Source organism: Acomys russatus, chromosome 22, assembly GCF_903995435.1.
Source record: "Acomys russatus chromosome 22, mAcoRus1.1, whole genome shotgun sequence".
NCBI classification, from domain to species: domain Eukaryota; kingdom Metazoa; phylum Chordata; class Mammalia; order Rodentia; family Muridae; genus Acomys; species Acomys russatus.
This window is the reverse complement of record NC_067158.1, coordinates 25,730,556-25,749,607: the sequence shown is the minus strand read 5'-3', so window position 1 is coordinate 25,749,607 and position 19,052 is coordinate 25,730,556. Positions and strand designations below refer to the sequence as shown.

The 19,052-nt window shown below is 52.7% G+C and overlaps 1 protein-coding gene across 2 annotated transcripts; it reads left to right on the top strand.

Annotated features, from left to right (window-relative positions):
* Positions 1-964: 964 nt before the first annotated feature.
* Mxd4 (MAX dimerization protein 4) lies at positions 965-12,240 on the top strand. 2 transcript variants are annotated; one of them, XM_051165361.1, is made up of 6 exons: positions 966-1,124; positions 1,207-1,306; positions 4,379-4,408; positions 9,887-10,001; positions 11,040-11,202; positions 11,649-12,240. In XM_051165361.1, the coding sequence occupies exons 1-6, from the start codon at positions 1,061-1,063 to the stop codon at positions 11,804-11,806; spliced, it is 630 nt and encodes a 209-aa protein (XP_051021318.1). In that variant the 5' UTR covers positions 966-1,060; the 3' UTR covers positions 11,807-12,240. The 2 variants fall into 2 exon arrangements, with proteins under 2 accessions (XP_051021319.1, XP_051021318.1); XM_051165362.1 differs by lacking the exon at positions 4,379-4,408 and having other exon boundaries at positions 965-1,124.
* Positions 12,241-19,052: the final 6,812 nt, after the last annotated feature.

The window sequence follows — 19,052 nt, the reverse complement described above, 5'->3', positions numbered from 1 at the left end:
TGCTTGCTGAAGAGCTCACCCTCTGTCTGTCACCAGCGCCTGGCTCTTGGAATGGCTCTAACCTTAGACTAAGCACCACAAACAGTCTACGCCCCCTCTCGCTCGTGGAAGCACATCTTGGTGACCCTCCCTTAGGCCTGGTGAATCTTCCTTTGATTCCTGATGACCTCCAGGAAACTGAGTGATCATGCCTACATTGGGTCTGACCATCTTCCGATAAACTTTTAGGTTCCAACCTTTTGCGTCCCTGCCCCAAGATTTAGCTTTCCCTGAAGCCACTATTCATGCGAGGACAGGTGCCTTTTGCCGTCCTTTAGTGAGATCCCAGCTCCCGTCCCAATCAGGCCCCACGCCGGGTCCTCCACCGAGACTGTGGTACAGCTGACTCTGGGCAACAGGTCGTTGCGCATGACGTGCATGGGCACGACAAAGCGCCGGGCCGCGTGTCCGCAGCGCATCCTGCCGGGTGTCTCCCGAGACACGGTCCACGTCCTCCTGGCCCCAGCGTAGGCCGGGCAGCGGTCCCACGGCTCTGTGCTTCCTCTCGGCAACGCGTCCTGCCCCGGCGCCCTCATTGGCCCCACGCCCCGTCGCCGGCCATTGGTCCGCGGCCCCAATTTACATAGACCGATCTGGCCCAATCGGTGTGCAATGCCTACTTAACATGCACGACGACCGCCAGTCAGCAAGCACTGGGGCCGGGCCACCACGTGCTGTTGCTAAGCTTGGGCTTCTAAATTGTTACTACTGGGGCCAGCCTATCCTAGCCAAGCTTCGCATCTGTCAACATTCTCAGCCCTGCCCGAGGCGTTCGGCCAGTCCTCATTGGCCGAGGCTACCCAAGGACCCGCCCCCTAGGCCAGAGCGCCCACACCCATTGGCTGCATCGACCGCCCCTCGCCGTATGTGTCAATTTGAGGGCCTGGGGCGGAGGGTGGCGGCCCAGCGCTGGAGTCCGCGAGTCGGGCTGGTGTGCCGCCAGGCGCGGGGCGTGCGGCGAGCAGAGCCGGCAGGAGCGCGCCGGGCAGCTGCCGCCGCCGTCCCGTGCGCGGGCGGCAGGATGGAGCTGAACTCCCTGCTGTTGCTGTTGGAGGCGGCCGAGTACCTGGAGCGTAGGGACCGAGGTAGCCAGCACCCCCTTTGTGCCAGGGTGGGCGGGTAGCGGGTGGGCGCAGGGGGCCGCTGACCGCATCGTCTGTCCCGCAGAAGCCGAGCACGGCTACGCCTCCATGCTGCCCTTCGACGGGGACTTCGCCAGGAAGAAAACAAAGACTGCTGGCCTGGTGCGCAAGGCCCCGAACAACAGGTACCGCCCCTACCCCCCACCTCCCACCCCCGCGCGCTGTGCCCAGCCAGCTCGGGCCAGCCCCGCCCGAGTGTCCCCGTCCTCTCCGCGTCCCCAGCGCAGCCCTACGCGTACCAGGGCGGACGGCCTGGAGGAGGTGCGGGCCCCGCCCGCGCGTCGCCATCTTCCCGCGGCCGCGCCTCCCGCCGCCGTAAACAGTGCCACGCGTACAGCGCCCGCGCTCGCCCAGAGCCGTTCTGGACTTTTCCAGACCAGAGAGGAGTTGTCAGTTGGTGCCTACCGCTACTCCCTCACTTGGGCCGAATTGGTGACTCCTCCCTTCCTTGCACTTCTCGGAGCTGGCTTCGCTTTTGGGCCGAGCACCTTGCCCCTAGGAGCCTGGACAGAGACCCTTCCCTGGGTACCTACCAGTCTTGCGCAGCCTACTGACAGGGAGACTCCCAACTACACGTTCATGGCTGGCCTTGTTGTGAAGAGCTGCAGGGAGCTATTTCTACTAAGAGTCCAAAGGCCCAACTCTCTTTGCCCTGGTCTTATGCCTGGAAGAAGCCCTGAAGCTGAGGTTTAGGCATGGCTAGGACTCCTAAGGGTTCCACCTTCCTGCCTTCAGTAGGGACCGTGGCACACCTGACACTGTCTAAGGAGACAATATTGGCCCAGCCACTCCTGCGTGGTCAGTCTGGGAGCTTCCCTGGCAGGCTGGGGGCTTCAGGGCCCCTTGGCAGAGGGTGCAGCTCATTCCTGTGGCCTGCCTCCTCTTGGGAAACAGAGAGGCTGGCACAAGGACCCATTTCTGTGGTGTCCTAGGCCTAGCAAGGAATTGGTTGAATTTCCAACTGCCCAAGCCCCAGTCCCTGGCCTGCTGCTTTGAACCACAGTTTGCAGCAGGACATTAAGTGTGTTGGAGGCCTCACTGCTCCAGGCTTCTACAATGAGATGGCCCGGCCCCTGCTTCTGTCTGCCCCTAAACCCCAGGTTGGGAGCTCAGGTTCCTGTGGCACGGAGTACCCACAGCTGAAAGGAATGGTAGCATTCCTGACCTGAGGCCCTTGAATACTCCTGCTTAGACACAAGTAAGCAATCTGACCTAGCCTTGTAAAAGAAGCCTTATTTTGATCTCCACTTTACAACTGAGGAAGCCAAGGCATAGACAGATTGAGTTACCTGCCTAGGGCCACTTAACCACCTGTTCCCGAATGAGGTTCTAGCTTCCATCTTCTGCTGGGATGGAGAACTGGGTACGAGGCGCAGGGGATGCAGAGGGCCTCCCTGACTTAGGTGCACCTCCCCTAAAGCTTCCTTGGACAGCATGTACTCTGTCAAGGCCTTAGAGGTGGTAGACAGCCCTTCCCTCCCTGGGCACTGCTCTGGAGGCTGTCCTCAGCCGGCTCAGTCAAGAAGCTGGGGTCTTTCAAGTGGAAGGGCAGTTCTGAACCTGTAAGGTGACTGTGCCCTGGCAAATTGAAGGACAGGCCCAGGTATAGCAGGCTCGGGTGGGCAGGAGGGAAGCACTGAGGTAAGGCAACAGAGGCCCTGTGATTAGTTCTTAGGAGTCTCTGTAGGTCTCTAATGGCAGCGACTCCATGGGAGAGGGCTGGAGCCAGCCTTTCAGGGTCAGGTCAAGGTGATGCCCAAACAGCATCTGGCACTAACATGGCCTCTCCTCGGGCACAGGTGCTTCTAGAACCTGCATGACAAGCTCCCCCACAGGACTACTGGACTCAGGAAAAGTTCCAAGAAAGGCCATCCCCTATGCTGCTGAAGGGTGGCCCTCTAGTCCAGAGCTGGGAGTAAGACAAATGTCACCCTTGGGTGCAGGAGGTGGGGGCTGTCTTAACACCAAAGGCCCCTGCTGACCTCAGCCTTCTACACAAACTAGCAGACCTACAGACCCAGTTGGGCTGCAGTTGAGGCTGAAGGACTTCCCCAGAGGCCAGTGAGGAGCTTCTACACTGCCTTCTTAGCTCTGGTTGGCCCATGAAGGGACTCTGACCCAGCCCCAGTGACTTGAAAGGCCCCCAGGGGACTACACAGGAGAGTGCAGGAATCAGCAGGCCCTGATGGGTCAGCTAGTACCCTGATGGCCTCAGTAGGTGACAGGGAAGGCAGAGTATGCATGTTCTTTCAAGTTCCGGAGCCTCAGAGGAAGGGCCCGGTGGGCAGTGGTCTGCAGAAGCACAGGTGGGACTTGGTCTGGGTGTGTCCTGAGCTTTCTGCTCGTTATGTGCAGCAATCTGGGGACCTAGAAGCCCTTGTTGGTTTGTGGCATTCCCTTAGAGTGCGAGAGATACCTGGAAACCTGAGTGGCACCTGTGGTGTTTAGAATTCTGAGTGAGTGGGCTCGTTCAGTAGGGTTCAAGCAGCCCATGGGAATTACTGTTTCCAGAGGAGGTAAACTTGGCCTCAGGGTAATATGTTTTAGCATAATATAGCTCCTGAGAGAAGTGGAAACGGCCATCTTCTATGTCCTGCTTGGTACCTACCAGCCCAGAATGCCTGAATTTCTTACAAATGCCCTGGTGAGATAACTTGGCTTTAACAGCTCTGTCTTGGATATTCCTATCTGTAAGACAGAGTGGCCATGGGACACAGGATTGTCTCATTTCAGACTGCCTTAGTGTGTGTGTGTGTGTATGTTACTTATTAGGACACAGCTGGACTCAGGGAAAGGGGAGCAGAGAAGGAACCTGGCTGGGCTCTTAGACATCCCCAATAACTACCCCTGTTCCTTAGGACTCTCCACTCATTTTGGAAGGGACCCTGTGTCCTCCTGCCATCTAGAGCCATGAAAAGCCTCACTGGTTGGTCTGTGTGGCCATGGACCCCTTATATCTATGTGTATCTCTGTGTCCTGCCACCCCTAATTCTCAAAGTTCAGAATAAGGTTACCTTAGCCTTTGGTAGGCAGCTGTATACCTGCCCTAGCTCTCAGCATTCAGAGATATCATGGACCTAGATCCTCCGAGCCACAGTGTAAGGAAGGGCTCCTGGCTCTCTACAAAGAGCCACTGTTACTTGTGCTCTGGTTGTTGGGCCTCCAAGTGAGCCCTGTCTTTCTATCTCTCTAAACAGGTCTTCACACAACGAACTAGAAAAGCACAGGTAAGTGGCACCCCTATTCCCATGTGAGCTACTGGATATGGCTTCCCCCAGCCCCCACTCTGAGGGGTTATTTTTGCTGGCCTGACCTGTCTGGGTTTCCAGGCTGTGCTCTAGCCTCTGAAAAGGCCAGTTCTAGAGGGGTGTAGGGTCTGTTCACAAGTATTTTTGGATTGACAGGCAGTGGCTGGACTCAGGCCCTATTCTTTGGTGTTCAGCCTGGGTGGGTACTAAGCACTGGAAGCACAGCACCTTGTGCTGGTAGCAGTTTGAGTTGGCTCCCTGGACGAGGACATGGGTGTGACTGGGTGTGCCTAAGCCCCTTTGGAAGCTTTGTTTCAGCTCTCAGGACAGTGACCTAGGTGCAGGATTCAGCCCTCTCCCCCCTTGCCTCTGTGTCTTTTGGAACCTGCTTTCTAAGGACCTGTGGTGTTCTGCATGGCCGAGTGAGCATCAGAAGGGCAGTAGGCCCAGGCATTCTCCCTGCACCCTGACTCTAGTCAGCTCCTGGTGTGGCTGTCGGCCATTGGGGCTGCTTCATGTTGTCTGTCATTTGTGTCTTCCCTCTGACAGTGGTGACAAGGTGTGGCTGAGCAGCAGCCTAAGTGGAATCAGAGGTATTTTAGGCTAGGCAGCCCCATAAGCAGTAGCCCCCATGCCAGGACAGGGAAAGCCCCTGAGACACACTAGGCAATAGCTCTATCCTGACCTCTGCTCCTATCTATAGAATGGACCAGTTCTATCTTGCTCTCTTGCTGTTTAAAGGGTGGGGTACATAACTCTGCATCCTAGATGAGCCCTTCTGGGTGCACTAGAAAGGTCTGGAGCCCAGCCAGTTCTTTCCCTCCCCCCTCCCCCATGTCTGCGCGCCCAGTTCAGAGCCAACTTCCGCTCTCCCGGGATTCAGGACTTCAGTTGGGGCGGGTGGCTGGGCAGGGACAGAACACCATGTTCCCTGAGGAGATGCATTTCCTGCACTGGCTTGTGTGTTTGGGGGGTTCCCAAGGGGCTAGGCCACAGGCATGGAAGCCAGTATGAGGCTGGCTTGGGGTTTCTCCTAGGTCAGAAGAGACTAACCCATCTTGTCCAGACTCAGGAACATTGGCCCAGCCTATGGTGAGGGCTTCCTGGAGGCGGCGTTTGGGAGGACAGCTGATAGTGAAGACAGATGGGGAATATGCCATTGACTGAAGAGTGGGTAGTAAGGTATGGAAACGTCTAGGGAGGATAAGGGTTGACCTCTGCAAACATCCACTGACCTTGGCCTTGGTCTCTGCCATCTTCCACAAGCCTATTGTTAGATTGGGTCTCATGGAGGCCCTTAATTTAAGACAGGGTGAAATAGGTTGGACATCTTGGGGCTGTCTGCCACCCAGCTCAGGGCAGGGTCTTTCCACCTAGCTGCTCAAGGCATACATATAGATAACCCTCAGCAGTCCACGGGCCTAAGGCTTGGGTCCTGGTAGGGACATCAGCCCTGCCCTGCCCAGCAGGCCATAAGAGGCATACCCTGGACCCTGCCTTCACTGGAAGTGTCCCTCAGAGAATGTAGGTGGGCCTGTGGGACTTCCCATTTTGGAGCTTTGAATAGTGCCCAGCCAACCTCTAGGCCCCACCACCTCTGTAGGTGAGTAGCTCTGCCACATGTGCCAAGGCTGGCACTTGCTGCTGACCTCAGGGTCCTTCTAGGCTCAGCTCTAGTCTTTGGTCTCAGCTAGTACTGATGAGAGCTCTAGGTGTTCATCCTGGCCCTTGACACTCCTGGAATGTTCTGGTACATTTCAGAGGTCAAGTCTAAGCCCTCAGCTAGGCCTCTAACCCTAACCCAGGCACAGGGATGGTTGTTCAGGCCTTCTATGGTACCCTTTGGCATTATCTTGCATGGATGCCCACAAGTGCCTGATGCAGCCATGTGGAACCACACAAGGAATACATTTGTTAGCAACAGCTAGAAGATGCTAATAAATAGAAAAAAAAATGGGACCCCCCCCCCCTTGCCCCATCCTACTGACTGGTGGAATCCCTCACTGCCTTTCTTTTTACAGTAGCCTGGCCTGGAACTTACATCTGCCATCCAGCCAGGACTCTGACCCACATGTTCTGACAGACCCTGGCATGGAGCCAAGTCTTTGCCCCCAGCTTTTGCGCCTTCCTTTGAGGAGTAGGGGGTGTTGGCAAGACAGTTAAGTGTGGCAGTGTCGGAGGCTTGGCTGTGAGGAGGCGGGAGGGGCTGTTGATGGTGGCAGTGAAGAAATTCCAGGGGCAAGTCTGCCTCTGTGAGAAGCACAGGGGTTTGACAAGTCTGGGATGCGTAGGGACAGTCGTAAGGATCTTGAGTCTGGTGTGCCATAGTGCCTTTAGAGAGGATCTAGTGAGATCCTAGGCTCTGGAGAGGGCCTTCCCCAGGTAAAAATTGCTCTCTGCTGTGTGACAAGTACACCTGGTGAGAAGGGTTTCTGGCAGCTTCACTTGCTGCATTCCAGAGATGGCTTCAGGACAGTGGAGTCTATCTCGGGAAGGCTCCCCTCACCAACTGTAGTCTCAGCCCTGGGTAGTGACTCTTCAGGGTTTGGGTTGACACATTGCTTTTACATTACTTGTATATGGTCAGGTGACTTTTTATCGTCTTCTTGAAGAAATACCTTTTTCTAAAGTATTATTCATGTACTCCCTGTACCCAACCCAGGGACCTTAGCCTGGCTCCTGGGAGGTCCCTGAGATGATAAAGGGCCTTTGTTACCCACTGTCCCTACCTGGCTCCTTCATCCAATAGCATGTAAGTGCTCCAGATCTGTGTCCATGTGCCCCCAGCCCTCCTGGCCTCAGAGCCTGTAGAGGTCCACAGCCGTATGTCCCAGGTTCATTCTGACCTGAGCATTGTTGAGCTGAATCTTCAGATGCCCAGGGATGGTTCATAGCACCCGGATTCTAGAAGTAGAAGTACTGCCCAGTGGCCTGAGCCAAAGCCGGTGGCGTTTCTCCCACAGGAAGCGTGACAGATCCCCGTGTGCCCCCCAAGTGAGTTCAGCTACCTCTTTACATTCCAATTGGTACGGGGGGGGGGGGGGATTTGAGTCGTCTGTTTGAGTCTTCATTTCCCGGTCCCTCGTGAGATGAGAGTCCGTCTCCATGTTAGATTTGCCCTTTGTTTTCTGCAACTCGCCTGTTTGTGTCCTTTGCTCATTGTTACACGGAGGCAGAATTCTTCATTTTTGATGTGTATGAGCTCAAAATATCACTAATACTAACCGTTTTTGTCTTTTATATGTATTGCAAGTGTGTTCCTACTGTTATTTGTCCTTGAGCTGTGTTTCTTTCTTGTACAAACATGTCTTTCTCTGATTGTAAAAAGTAAATGTGGGGTTTTTAAACAAGCATAGAAAACCTGGAAAATACAGAAGAGCACAAAGCTGACGAAATAAAAGTTGCCAGCCGCATCCCTGGAGATGCATGCTTCCTGTGCTTCATTGTGTTCTGTTGAGTCTCTTGTGTGCGTCTGCTCTTTTTTTTATTTTTATTTTTTAAACAAAAAGTGGGTCACTTGTCACATATGTGGTTCTGTATCCTAATGTTTTCACTTAACGCTCATGAACTGGAAAGGCAGCTACACTAAAGCAACAGCGTGGTCATCTCTGGGGCAGGGAACTTGGGAATACTTTTGTTTCTTGTCAACTTGCACTCTCTGTCAATCTCCGAAAAGCCATTGGTGCCGACATGATTAAGTGGTGGGTTGTAGGAATCGCTCTTTGCTGTGTAACAAGTACATCTGGTAAAAAGGATTCCAGGCAGCTTCGCCTGCCACACCCCAGCGATGGCTTCAGGACAGTGGAGTCTGTCTCTGGAAGGCTCCATCCCTTTCCCCAGCCCAGCTCTATTTTTTAGTCCCTTCAGTGCCTAGGGTTGGATGCTCACTGTGCTGGAAGCAATGAAGCTGAGGTCTGGACTCTCTGGGAAGGTAGCCATGCATCCAGTAGCATGGAGCCAGGAGCCTGACTATGTATGTATGGTAACATTGAAGGTCCTCAAGCCTTGCGGCAGAGTCTAGGACTTACACAACTCTCACTCACACTCTGCCTCCTGGCTAAGCCCACCTCAGTCCTGTGTCTAAGAAGTTCTTCCAAAGGTCTAACTCCAGTTCACCAAAAAGAACCTCTAGGCCTCAGGGTGCTGGGCCAGGACGCCAGGTGAGAAAGTGCTTTCTCAGCCAGTGGGTGCAGTTTGAAAGGCATAATGGCCATGGGTGGCACCCCAGCCCTCTGTGTGTGACTGTTAACATCTCTCTACAGTCTCTTCCTCTTCCCAAGGGCCCTCTCCTCTGTCTAAGAAATGGCTGTTCCTGCCTGCTGTCCTTTCAAAGTGTCCTTAAGACTGAGAGAGTCTGTGGGTATGCTAGGGCTCTGGCCAAGGAACAGATAGGACATTTTCAGCATGGTGCCACTCTTTTTTTTTTTTTTTTTTTTATTGCAAATGGATTTTTCTCATACACTATATTTTAGTCCTGGTTTCCCCCATCTCCTTCCAGATCTTTCCTCCCTCTTCACCCATCCAACTCCTCACCTTCTCTCTCCCTTTTAGAAAACAAAAACAACAACAACAAAACAAAAACACTGTTAACAGAGGAGTATGTGTAGATACTGGCCGTGAGAGGCCAGTTCGGCAGCAGGTTTTCGAAGTCCTAAAAACAAAATACTTTCCTTGATCTGCCAGTTACACTTCTAAGAATTTGTCCAAAGCAAGTCATACTGATTTGGAAACCACCTTGGCTTCCTCTGAGGAGGGTCTGGCTAGCTCCATAAGTGAGCTGTGGGCAAGACACTGGTTTCCTGCAGACACTGGTTGGGTGGAATGCACAGATGTGCAGCAGACCTAGCAGCAGTCCCTGCTATCATGGTAATGTCAGAGGTAGCTGTGGAGGGAAACTCAGCCACCCTTCAGGCCAGGTGGGAGAGCATTGCAGCACATGAACAGGTACTACAGATATGGTTCCATGTTTTGTGAAAAAAATAGATTGACACAAATGGATACAGGAACAAAAAATCTGGAATGATTCAATTTCCAGTTGAGACCACAAACTCAGCAGAGAGAGCTGGTCCTCAGCCTTCCCTTGACCTTATCAACTCATACTTCTGTGAGGACAAGAGTGAATAGAGCACACTGTGCAGGACCGAGTAGGGATCCCTGGGCTCTTAGGGCCTGTGCAATCATGTGGACACTATAGCTACAGAGGCACCTGTGACAGGTTGTTCCTGAGGAGAGAAGTATTATCCAGGCCAAGAGGCAATTCCTGGAGAGGGACCCAGATACTCCAGCCTTGAGGCAGAGTCTGGGGCAACTTCCAGGCCAAGAGGACGACCTATCCCTAGTAGTATTGCGGCCTGTGGAAGGGTCCAGCTGGCCACTTTCCACCTTGCACTAGCGACACTTGCCATACTTCTGTGGGATTTGCTGCCTAGCTTGATAGTCTGTCTCTGGCTCTTTCAGACGAGCTAAACTAAGGCTCTACTTGGAGCAGCTCAAGCAGCTGGTGCCCCTGGGCCCTGACAGCACACGCCATACCACTCTGAGCCTCCTGAAGCGTGCTAAGATGCACATCAAGGTAAGCACGCTGTGTCCAATCAGCCGCCCTGATGTCTCCCAGCCATCTCCACCCTCGGGCAGCATTGGTTCAGAGGACCTGGAGGTGGGTGGTGGAGCCACTTAACAGGTTATGTGTCAGGAGCTGATGGGTGGCGTGGAGGTTACATGGCCTGTGCTGGGTTTTGTTAAGCCGTGATTGCCAGGGAGACATTAGAGTGGGCTGGGCAGGTCAGTCTCCAGGCTAGTCCAGATAGTTTTCTATAACACTGGGCTATGAAGGGGCAGCAGCTGGAAGAAGAGGTGGCGTTAAGAACGGGGCAAGAGGTCACTGTATGCCTTCTTAGACAGTCTGACTTGGAGTAGGCGGCGTTTACAGGGGAGCAGGAGGGGTGATAGAGACTTCTTGGAGTTGGTGTTGGGCTAGGTGAGGGAGATAACTGCCTGAGGCAGTCCCCCAAGGCCTTCAGACCGAGAGCTATTTATTTCATGTTCTTGGGACACTTGAGTCAACCACAGTAGGTCTCTTTCCCCTCAGAGGAGCCCCTCTGTCTCACAGGTCATGTGGCAGTAGCTTTGAAAGAGTTATATCCAATGCCCTGGAGTTTTAATAGAACAACAGGGTCTTGGGCGGTCCCCCACACAGAAGGTTTAAGAAGGTGGGGAGGTCTGCTTTGCTGGATACACCAGGCCTGCTCGCAGGTGTCCTCACCATTTTCCCAGCACTGTCCCATTCTTAGGTGCTGCAGGTAGACTCAGTGAAAGCCCAGTCTGGAGTTCTCATGAGTCGGGCTAGAGGGAGGTGCCTGCCATTTCCTGGGGCTAGCCAGCAGCACTGGGCATTCTACAGCTCGGTCAGCAGGCTAAGAGTGAAAGACCAAGCTGAGTGTAAGTGGTCGTTTTGCTGGGGTGAGGAAGGGGTCTTTGGCTAGGTACTGTGTGGCTCTGTCTAGCTGGCCGTGCTATAGGTAAAGATCCTGCCTTGTAAAACTTCTGTGCCTATGCCCAGGGGAGCTTGCTTCTTGGCTATGGGCTCACAGACTGCCCTCTATCCCCCCAGAAACTGGAGGAGCAGGACCGCAGGGCGCTGAGCATCAAGGAGCAGCTGCAACGGGAGCATCGCTTCCTAAAGCGACGTCTGGAGCAGCTATCAGTGCAGAGTGTAGAGCGAGTGCGCACTGACAGCACTGGTTCTGCTGTGTCCACAGACGACTCAGAGCAAGGTGAGTCCCGAGGCAAGCAAGGCGTGAGCTGGGGCAGCCCAAGCCTGGCCTCTGGGTCTAGGAGTCACCAAAGTTCTAGGGAAAAAAGAAGTACCTAGGGTAGGAGTGGCAAGGGGCCCACAGCACCTGAGCTAGAGTTGAGCAGCACTACAGTAACTCCCCAGCCTTGCATGAAGAAGGGACGGGAAGAAGACAGTGAAGCACAGAGGCCATGGTGTGGCTATGTGAGGGCAGAGGATGGCTCACGGCTGGGCAGTGTGTTCATAACCCAAGACCAGAACCATCTTAGCATCTTCCTCCTCAAGGCCCAAAGGACCTCCTTTTCCTCTCCCAACCCCAGCCTCCACTTCCATAAAAGGGAAGCATGGACTCTAACTTGGAAGGAAGCCTCAGGCTAGCTCCCATGGTAGGAGCCACCCTGACCCATCTTCTCTCTGTTCTCTCAGAGGTGGATATAGAGGGCATGGAGTTTGGCCCTGGGGAGCTGGACAGTGTTGGCAGCAGCAGTGATGCCGATGACCACTACAGCCTACAGAGCGGTGGCTGCAGCGACAGCAGCTATGGGCACCCTTGCCGGCGGCCCGGCTGCCCTGGCCTTTCCTAGGCTCTGTGTTCTTTGCTTCTTGGCCCACCCGCCTGCTCACCTAGCCAAGCGTCTCAGCCTTCCAGTCCTCCCTTGACTGAAGCCAGCCTCGTCATGGGCCTACTGCTGTGCCATTCTCGAAGCTATAGCTGCTGCCTGGTCTGCCTGCCTCTGCCTGGTCACCCTTTGGTCAGGACTCAAGCTGCCTGCCCCTTCTCCGCGGGGCAAGACCCCATGCAGGGAAGCAGGGTCAGGCTCTCCACATCCTGGAGCCCAGCGTAGCCGCCCACGGTCTGTTCTCAGATTCCTAATCATTCCAGAAGTATTAAATATCATTGCTACAAATCTCAGTGGGATCCGTGTAGGGGCCTTAATGACTACCATGGGGAGCTTGGACCTCAGCATCGGATCCCAGGAGAGAGGAGTGGACTGAGGAAGGAAGAAGGAAGGCAGGAAGGCAGGCAGGTGCAGCAGCCCGTCCGTCCATCTGTCCATCCACCTGTTGGTTCACACGGGCTCCTGAGGTGTGGACAGCGGGATATGTGAAGGGCAAGACTTGGGTGAACATCTGGAACAGGTGGGTGGCCTCCTTTTCCATGGTGTCAGGAGCCATGGGGGATGGTCCTGGGGTCTGGCCGGACCACCTCATACCAAGTTGGGTGGCTTCTGCTCTTTGAGGACCATCAAATGTATGCACACATGCCTAGGCTCACACCCACAAGCCTGTCCGTACAGACACATGGGCATCAGAGAATGTATGTCCTGAGATAGTTGGCCTGAGGTCTTTAGAAATGATGGTCCCTGCCCTGAGCCTGCCTCTCACTCAGGCCCCTGCGTACCTGGGTCAACCCAGAAGGCTCTGGCTGGTCTGCACAGGAAGTAGAGAGGGCTTTTTCGTGGCAGGGGACTGGCATAAGCTGGGTAGCAAGCTGAAACCACTGGGTCCTCCAAGCTTTCTCAACTCCCTTTCTTAAAAAAAGAAAAAAGAGGAAAAAAAAAAAAGCGTGACAGGGAGCTCCCAGAAGGGGCCTCACAAGCCCTGCCCAGGGCAGCCTCAGCTGGCAGAGGCTTTACCCAAAACACAAAACAGAAACATTTTTTAAAAAGAGAAAAAAAGCTCTGAAGACTCACCAAGGGACGATGAGTGTGTGCCGTCTCTATTTCCTGTATGAGATTTTTGTACTCTATTTTCCTAACCATTGTTGTGTCCTGGTTTGCTGAGGGGTGGGAGCAACCCAGCGTCTCAGGGACCCATCCTCTGTCACATTGTCATAGTGTGCCTTGTGTCCCTTGTCTCATCCCACTCATTGCCACCAGCATGTCCCTGTGGCTTATGGGATGCACCAGGCCGGCTGGCAGGTGCACCCCACCCCCCACTGCTTTCCTACAGGTAGCCCCTCCCAGCAGCTGCAGCCTCCTGAGAGGGACATGCGCATGCCTATGTGGCCCCCATGGCTGATTTCTGTATCCTGTAGGGCTATGACCTGCCTCCAGCAGTGCCTCCATGGTAACTGGGAGGGTGGCTGTGCCTGAAAGTTCGGGGACAGCAGGCTGTTGGCATACAGCCTCTTTTTTCTGGGCTTTGGACAAGGGCCTGGGGAGTCAGCCATGGGCAGCTTATAAATACAGCTCTTCTGGAGGTGGTACAGGGCTGGCCAGGAGGCTTCTGTTGGCCTTTCAGTACCAGAGGACCTTGTCTCTAGGGGCACCACACAGCAATATTTGGGTAGTGGCTATGGGCTGGCCCACAGCAGCACCTGCCACCTCCTCTGGTGCATTTGTAAACAATTTCCAAACTGTGGGGAAGATTCTTGTTTATCTTCAGTCATGCCAATGAGCATCCTAGGGTGGGTGGTTTACTGTTAGGCAAAATGGGGTTCCTGGAAACAGCTCTGGTGTAGAACCTGCCCTTTGGGTCCTCAAGATGACAGGTGGACAGCAGGCCTGGGTGGGAGTCCATGAAATAGAAGGTTAGCCAACATCTTAATAAGCTGGTTCTGTTGGCTGGGGACTTCAGTGTCTGCCTGAGCATGTCTCTTGAGCATTTGTTTTGAGCACACTCAGCCTTAGCACAGGACAGAGCTGTGTTTAAAGGCCTTGCTTCAGGGCCCCAGAACTCCAGGGCTCCTGATATGCCCTGAATTCTTACAGCATCAGCTCCTTGCTCTGTCTCCGGCACCTCAGATTCTGCTTCCATCCCTGCCAGCAGAGTCCACTCCTGGTGACTCCAGCCCCCTTGGCTGAATTTTGTGGCAGCTCAGCCCTTTGCCTTTTCAGGCTGTGGTTTCCATGTAGCCTGGGAGTTGGCCTCCTTAGTCACCCAGGGGTGCTATCCATCTGCCCCTCCCACTAGCAGCCATGTGAGGGGTGGTCCATAGGCATGGAGGCTGGTGCTAAGAGTTACATATCCATTGCTCCTTTTCCTGCTCTCTACCATTTGCACAGTTTGGCCATTCTTGGGGGCCACTGGATTCAGCCAAGGCTATTGCGTATGTCTAGAAAGAAATCTGGACCAAAATAGCTGCTGCCGTGTCCTCCCCCTGCACCTGTCCATGCGAGCCATGTGGCGCTCCATAACAGAGTCCAGAGCTCTAAGCTCAGGCTTGCATCCCCTTACTGGGAGGTGGTCCAGACACACCAGACCCACCATCCTGCTGCAAGCCCAGTTGGTCTAGCAGGAGAGGGAAGAGAGGTTTTGTCTCTATATGGGCCCTAGGCCCACCTCTGGGGTTCTATCCTGAAGCTGCTTGAGCCTGCCTTCTAGGCTGATGGAGTTGTGCACCAGACTGTGGCCGCACAGCCCCTACCCTTCTGTGAGCCCCAAGCCTTCCTTGCCTCTGTGGGGTCAGTTAGCCTCTCACCCCTTGTGCCTGCACAGAGGATCTTGACCCCAGGCCAGCAAACAAGTTATCTCAGGCCTCTAAACTAGGGCACTAGGGCAGGTTCCGTGCCAGAGTCTGGGGCTACATAAGGGGCCTGGTGCCAGTGCAGTGGGTGAGTTATGAGACCTGAGCTGCAGAGTGGAATGGGATTCCCCCGTCCCACCTAACAGATGGGGCTGTGCTGTGTCATTCTGTCATTGTAATATAAATACAGATTTTTATACTTCGTCTTCTGGTTTCTAGTTCTTTCTATCTCCCTGCCTTGCTCCTCTCCCTCCAGCTTCAGCTAGAGGGCCTGACGCACTGGAGCCTGGGTCATCCTGGCCCTTGGGAACCAGCTTTCACATGTCCATAACCTCCATTTCCTGGTAAGCTGGCCAGATCTGTAGGTCTACCAACTTCTGAGTGAAGGCACGGGTGGGAGGTACCATACACCTTACTCTGTGCCTGAGCCTTGTAGTTTCACCCTATTGCTGGAACTAGGACACTTTGTTCCCCAAAACAGCTCAGTCCTTAGGGGTGCTATACTGGCCAGGTGCCTTCTGCAGAGAAGTTGCTGGTCTCCAGATTGCACTTCAAGGACCCCTCCTTGAGCCCATCCCAGCATCCTCAAGCTGACCCTCAAGACCTACTGGGCTGAGGTGGCAGTGTGAACTGCCCTCACAGAAGCAGCTGTAAGGTGGTTAGAACACACACACACACACACACACACACACTTTGGAGGGGAAAACAGGACAGTGTCCCTGACACTCCATTGTCTGTAGGGAGGCTCCAGCCCATTGCCATGGACTCCTGATCCTGGTTCTTAGAGGACTCAGTTTCCTCCCAGAGAGAGGAACCCCCTGAGGCTTGTCCTTCGAGGATTTGCCCCCTTGAATACCATAGAAGGCACGAATCAGGACTTCCAGAGAGCATGGGGTCACCACACTGAACCGGCTGTAGAGCCCATCTGGGATGGCTTAGTGGGACCTGCTAGGAAGTTTGAGGGTGGAACCAGGAAACCTGGGGAGGGATCAGTCCTCCCAGCAGGCAACAATTTGTCAATTGTTGAATTCTTGTATGGTTAAATTCTGGATTCTTGACTATGTGTATCCCTGCCTTTGGTTGGGTACAGGGGAAGGGATGGGCAGCCTTAGAAGCAGTTGAAAGTCACTCAGAGAAAAAGTTTTCTGATGTGAATACAATTAGAACCTCAATATTGGTATGATTTGGGTATTGATGTCACTGTGGGCATTTAAATCTCAAACACTGTGGTTCTGAGTCTTCCCTGCTGCCACTTCCTGTTGGGGGCAGTGGGTGCCAGCTTCTGTGCTAAGCACTTTGCGTAATTAGCACCTGCTATAGTCTTGCTGGGTCTATCTCATGGTTAGGAAATGAGGCTTAGAGATTTTTTTGTTTGTTTCTGTTTTTGTTTTTTTGAGGCAGGGTTTCTCTGTGTATCCCTGGATGTCCTGGACTCCCTTTGTAGACCAGACTGGTCTTGAACTCATAGAGATCCTCCTGCCTCTGCCTCCCAAGTGCTGGGATTGCAAGTGTGCACCACCAAGCCCAACAAGGCTCAGAGATGGTACTTCCTTCCATAGCTTTTCCGTCCCCAAAACAAGTCTCTCCACACACAATCCTCTTCCATCTCTATGTTCCTTCATGTTTGCCCACCAGTGAGCCCACTGCCCATACATCTAAACCCTTGTCTACTTCCCTCTTGGCAGCCAGAGTGGTTCCAAGCTGTCCCTACTGCTCCTTATTTGCTTTGTCTCTAGTGTTAAACTCAGGTGCCTGCTCTCTCCTGTCCCTCACCTTAGCCCAGCCTACCTTCTACTTAGCCCTTTGTCCTTACCTTCTCATTTTGGATCTCAGGGTGGCTAGTTCAAGCCCAGCCTCCTCTGCAAGTGGACCCTGAGTCCTTTGTCCCTTTTCATTCTATTGTGCTGAGATTATGACTGTATAAATTAGGAGCTGGGCTAATCTGGGCTAATTGCTAGTGAGACATTTTTTTCCTTTTTTTTTCCCCCCCTGATTTTCCAGACAAGGTTTCTCTGTGTAGCCCTGGCTGTCCCGGAACTTACTCTGTAGACCAGGCTGGCTTCGAACTCAAAGATGCAGAGATGCACTTGCCTCTGGCTACTGGGACATGGCTTCTTTTCCCAATCTTTAGCCAGACAGCTGAGACACAGGAGCTCTGGATTTTTCTAGGCTTAGGCCAATGGCCTGGGAAGAGAGCTACAGTGGCTCTCATCCTAGTCTTCCTCAACTGACATGAGGCTCTCAGCCACACTAAGATCCTGTGCTCCTCCCGGTCCTAAACTCTGCCAGGCCGCTTGTTACTGGCTTCCAGCTCCAAAGACCCCTTTCCTTACCCACCACCATGTTGACCCCTTCCTACTGGTGCAGATTCAAACACTCCTGAGTTTGGTACTGAGTTTTCACCTTTGTCACACGAGTGTAAATACAATGAAAAGCAAAGTCCCCTCCCCCAATTCCATGGTCTAAGAAAAGTCAACTTTCTTCTGGAAGAACAGGACCAATAGGAAGAAGTTGCCAGACCACATCTCACTGGCTGACGGCCCGGGGTTCTGCCAACTCCTGGGGCTCCCTTCCTTTACTCATTCCTGAGTTGTCCACTGCCAGCTTTCTCAGACCTTTTGTGACTTAAAAAAGAAAATTGCATAATCAAGCTATCCCATGCTTGCCTGAGGTGGTCATCCCCTTAAAAACAGCCCCTCTCCGTGTTGTTTGGAGAATAGATCTCTTCACTTCCCTTAAACTGCTTTTGAAAACGGCCTTTAACATCACAGTTGTATACAAAGTTTTAAAGCTGCGTGAAAAGATACTGTCTAAAACAAAAGATACTTTGTAATATTGATGCCAGGAGAATAAGGCAAACAGCAAAGACTTACTCATGGCCCTGGATTTAGGTTTGTTTCACCCATTATGTTCTCACAGGCTTGCTTAGGAAAGATTAGCTCCCGGGCTCCCTTTACCTTTTGGCCCCACTGAAACCACAACTGGTTTTGAGTAGAAGAAAACAAGCTTGTCTTGGAAATAAGTTTAACATAGTTGTCTTCTTAAGTTTCTAATCCAATACCAAGAAAATGTTCCCAGGTCTGTATAATTAGCCCCACTGTGTTTGCCATTTGTACTCAAGGGACTGATCCTGTCCTAATCTTTTTATTTATTTTTATTTTTTATTTTTTGAGACAGTTTCTCTGTGTAGCTTTGGCTGTCCTAGACTGGCTTTGTAGACCAGGCTGGCCTTGAACTCACAGCAATCCACCTGCCTCTGCCTCCCGAGTGCTGGGATTAAAGGCGTGCACCACCACCGCCTGGCTAATCTTTGTATTTTTATGGCTTCTTGTGGACTCACAAACACCTTTCAAACAAATAACTGTGGTCAGCAACTCCAAATAGAGAGTTGGGGTCCAGGAGTCAGAAAGAACAGTGGGTTTCCTGGCTGGTCTGGTGGGGTCCAGGTTGCACCTCCTGCTCTGGGGTGGAGGTGGGGAGACGGCAAACCTCATTCTGCAAAGTAGCCCTTTGTCTTTCTGGCATCTTTAATTCTGTCTCCTCTGAGTTCTTCCGCACAGTCTATAAATATCCCCCAAGTTCCTCCCACTTTAAAACAAAACAACACCAAAAATCCTCTCAACCCTGCATTCCCACCCCCTCATCTTGTGTCATTTGGCTCTTTTTCTCTCAGTCTTTGCCTCCTCAGCAAAATTTCCCAAAAACACTGCCTGCACTTCCTCTGGCCAAAACCCACTCAGCACCAGCTCCCTGCTGAGCCCCCACCTCCAGCCGGCCCTCCGGACCAATCCCTTGACTTCCTAACCCTGGATTATGCACCATTCTGAGAACTTTTCCCCCTGTAATGTTTGTTTTTATTTACTTTCAGGCTTTACTGACTTTCAAAGGGAGGATAAAAAGTCAAATAAGAGTAGTAAATGTCTTCAACTAGAATTTAAATTATCTAACTAGAACATTAGCTTTTCTTTCTTTAAAATCATCACAAGCGGAGCATGGTGATTCATATCTGTGACCCCAGCACTTGTAGACGCTAAAGTAGGAGGAACCTGACTGATTTCAAGCCCAGCGTGGGCCCCACAGCAAAACCCTTGTCTCAAAAAACAAACGGAGGGAAAAAAGATCCAGAAAGAATTCAACCTAGTAGTAACTAGACTAGAACCTTGTCTGATAAGCCACCTCATTTGTGACCAGAGGAGGGTCACAAGGAGTACTATTTTCTGATGATCAAAGCCCACACCTCGCATATGTATATGCCATCTTACAAGAGATTGGTAAATTGCAAATGCTGTCTGGTAGAAAAATGAACAAATTCTGCCCCATACAGACGCGTTGTTACCAATGTCAACTGTAACTCCAAAGGT

Excerpts from the sequence above, each read along its gene's own strand:
- Mxd4 (XM_051165361.1), top strand. The coding sequence starts at position 1,061 with ATGGAGCTGAACTCCCTGCTGTTGCTGTTGGAGGCGGCCGAGTACCTG. Across the intron at positions 1,125-1,206 it reads CCTGGAGCGTAGGGACCGAG|AAGCCGAGCACGGCTACGCC; the intron begins GTAGCCAGCACC and ends TCTGTCCCGCAG. Across the intron at positions 10,002-11,039 it reads GTGCTAAGATGCACATCAAG|AAACTGGAGGAGCAGGACCG; the intron begins GTAAGCACGCTG and ends CTATCCCCCCAG.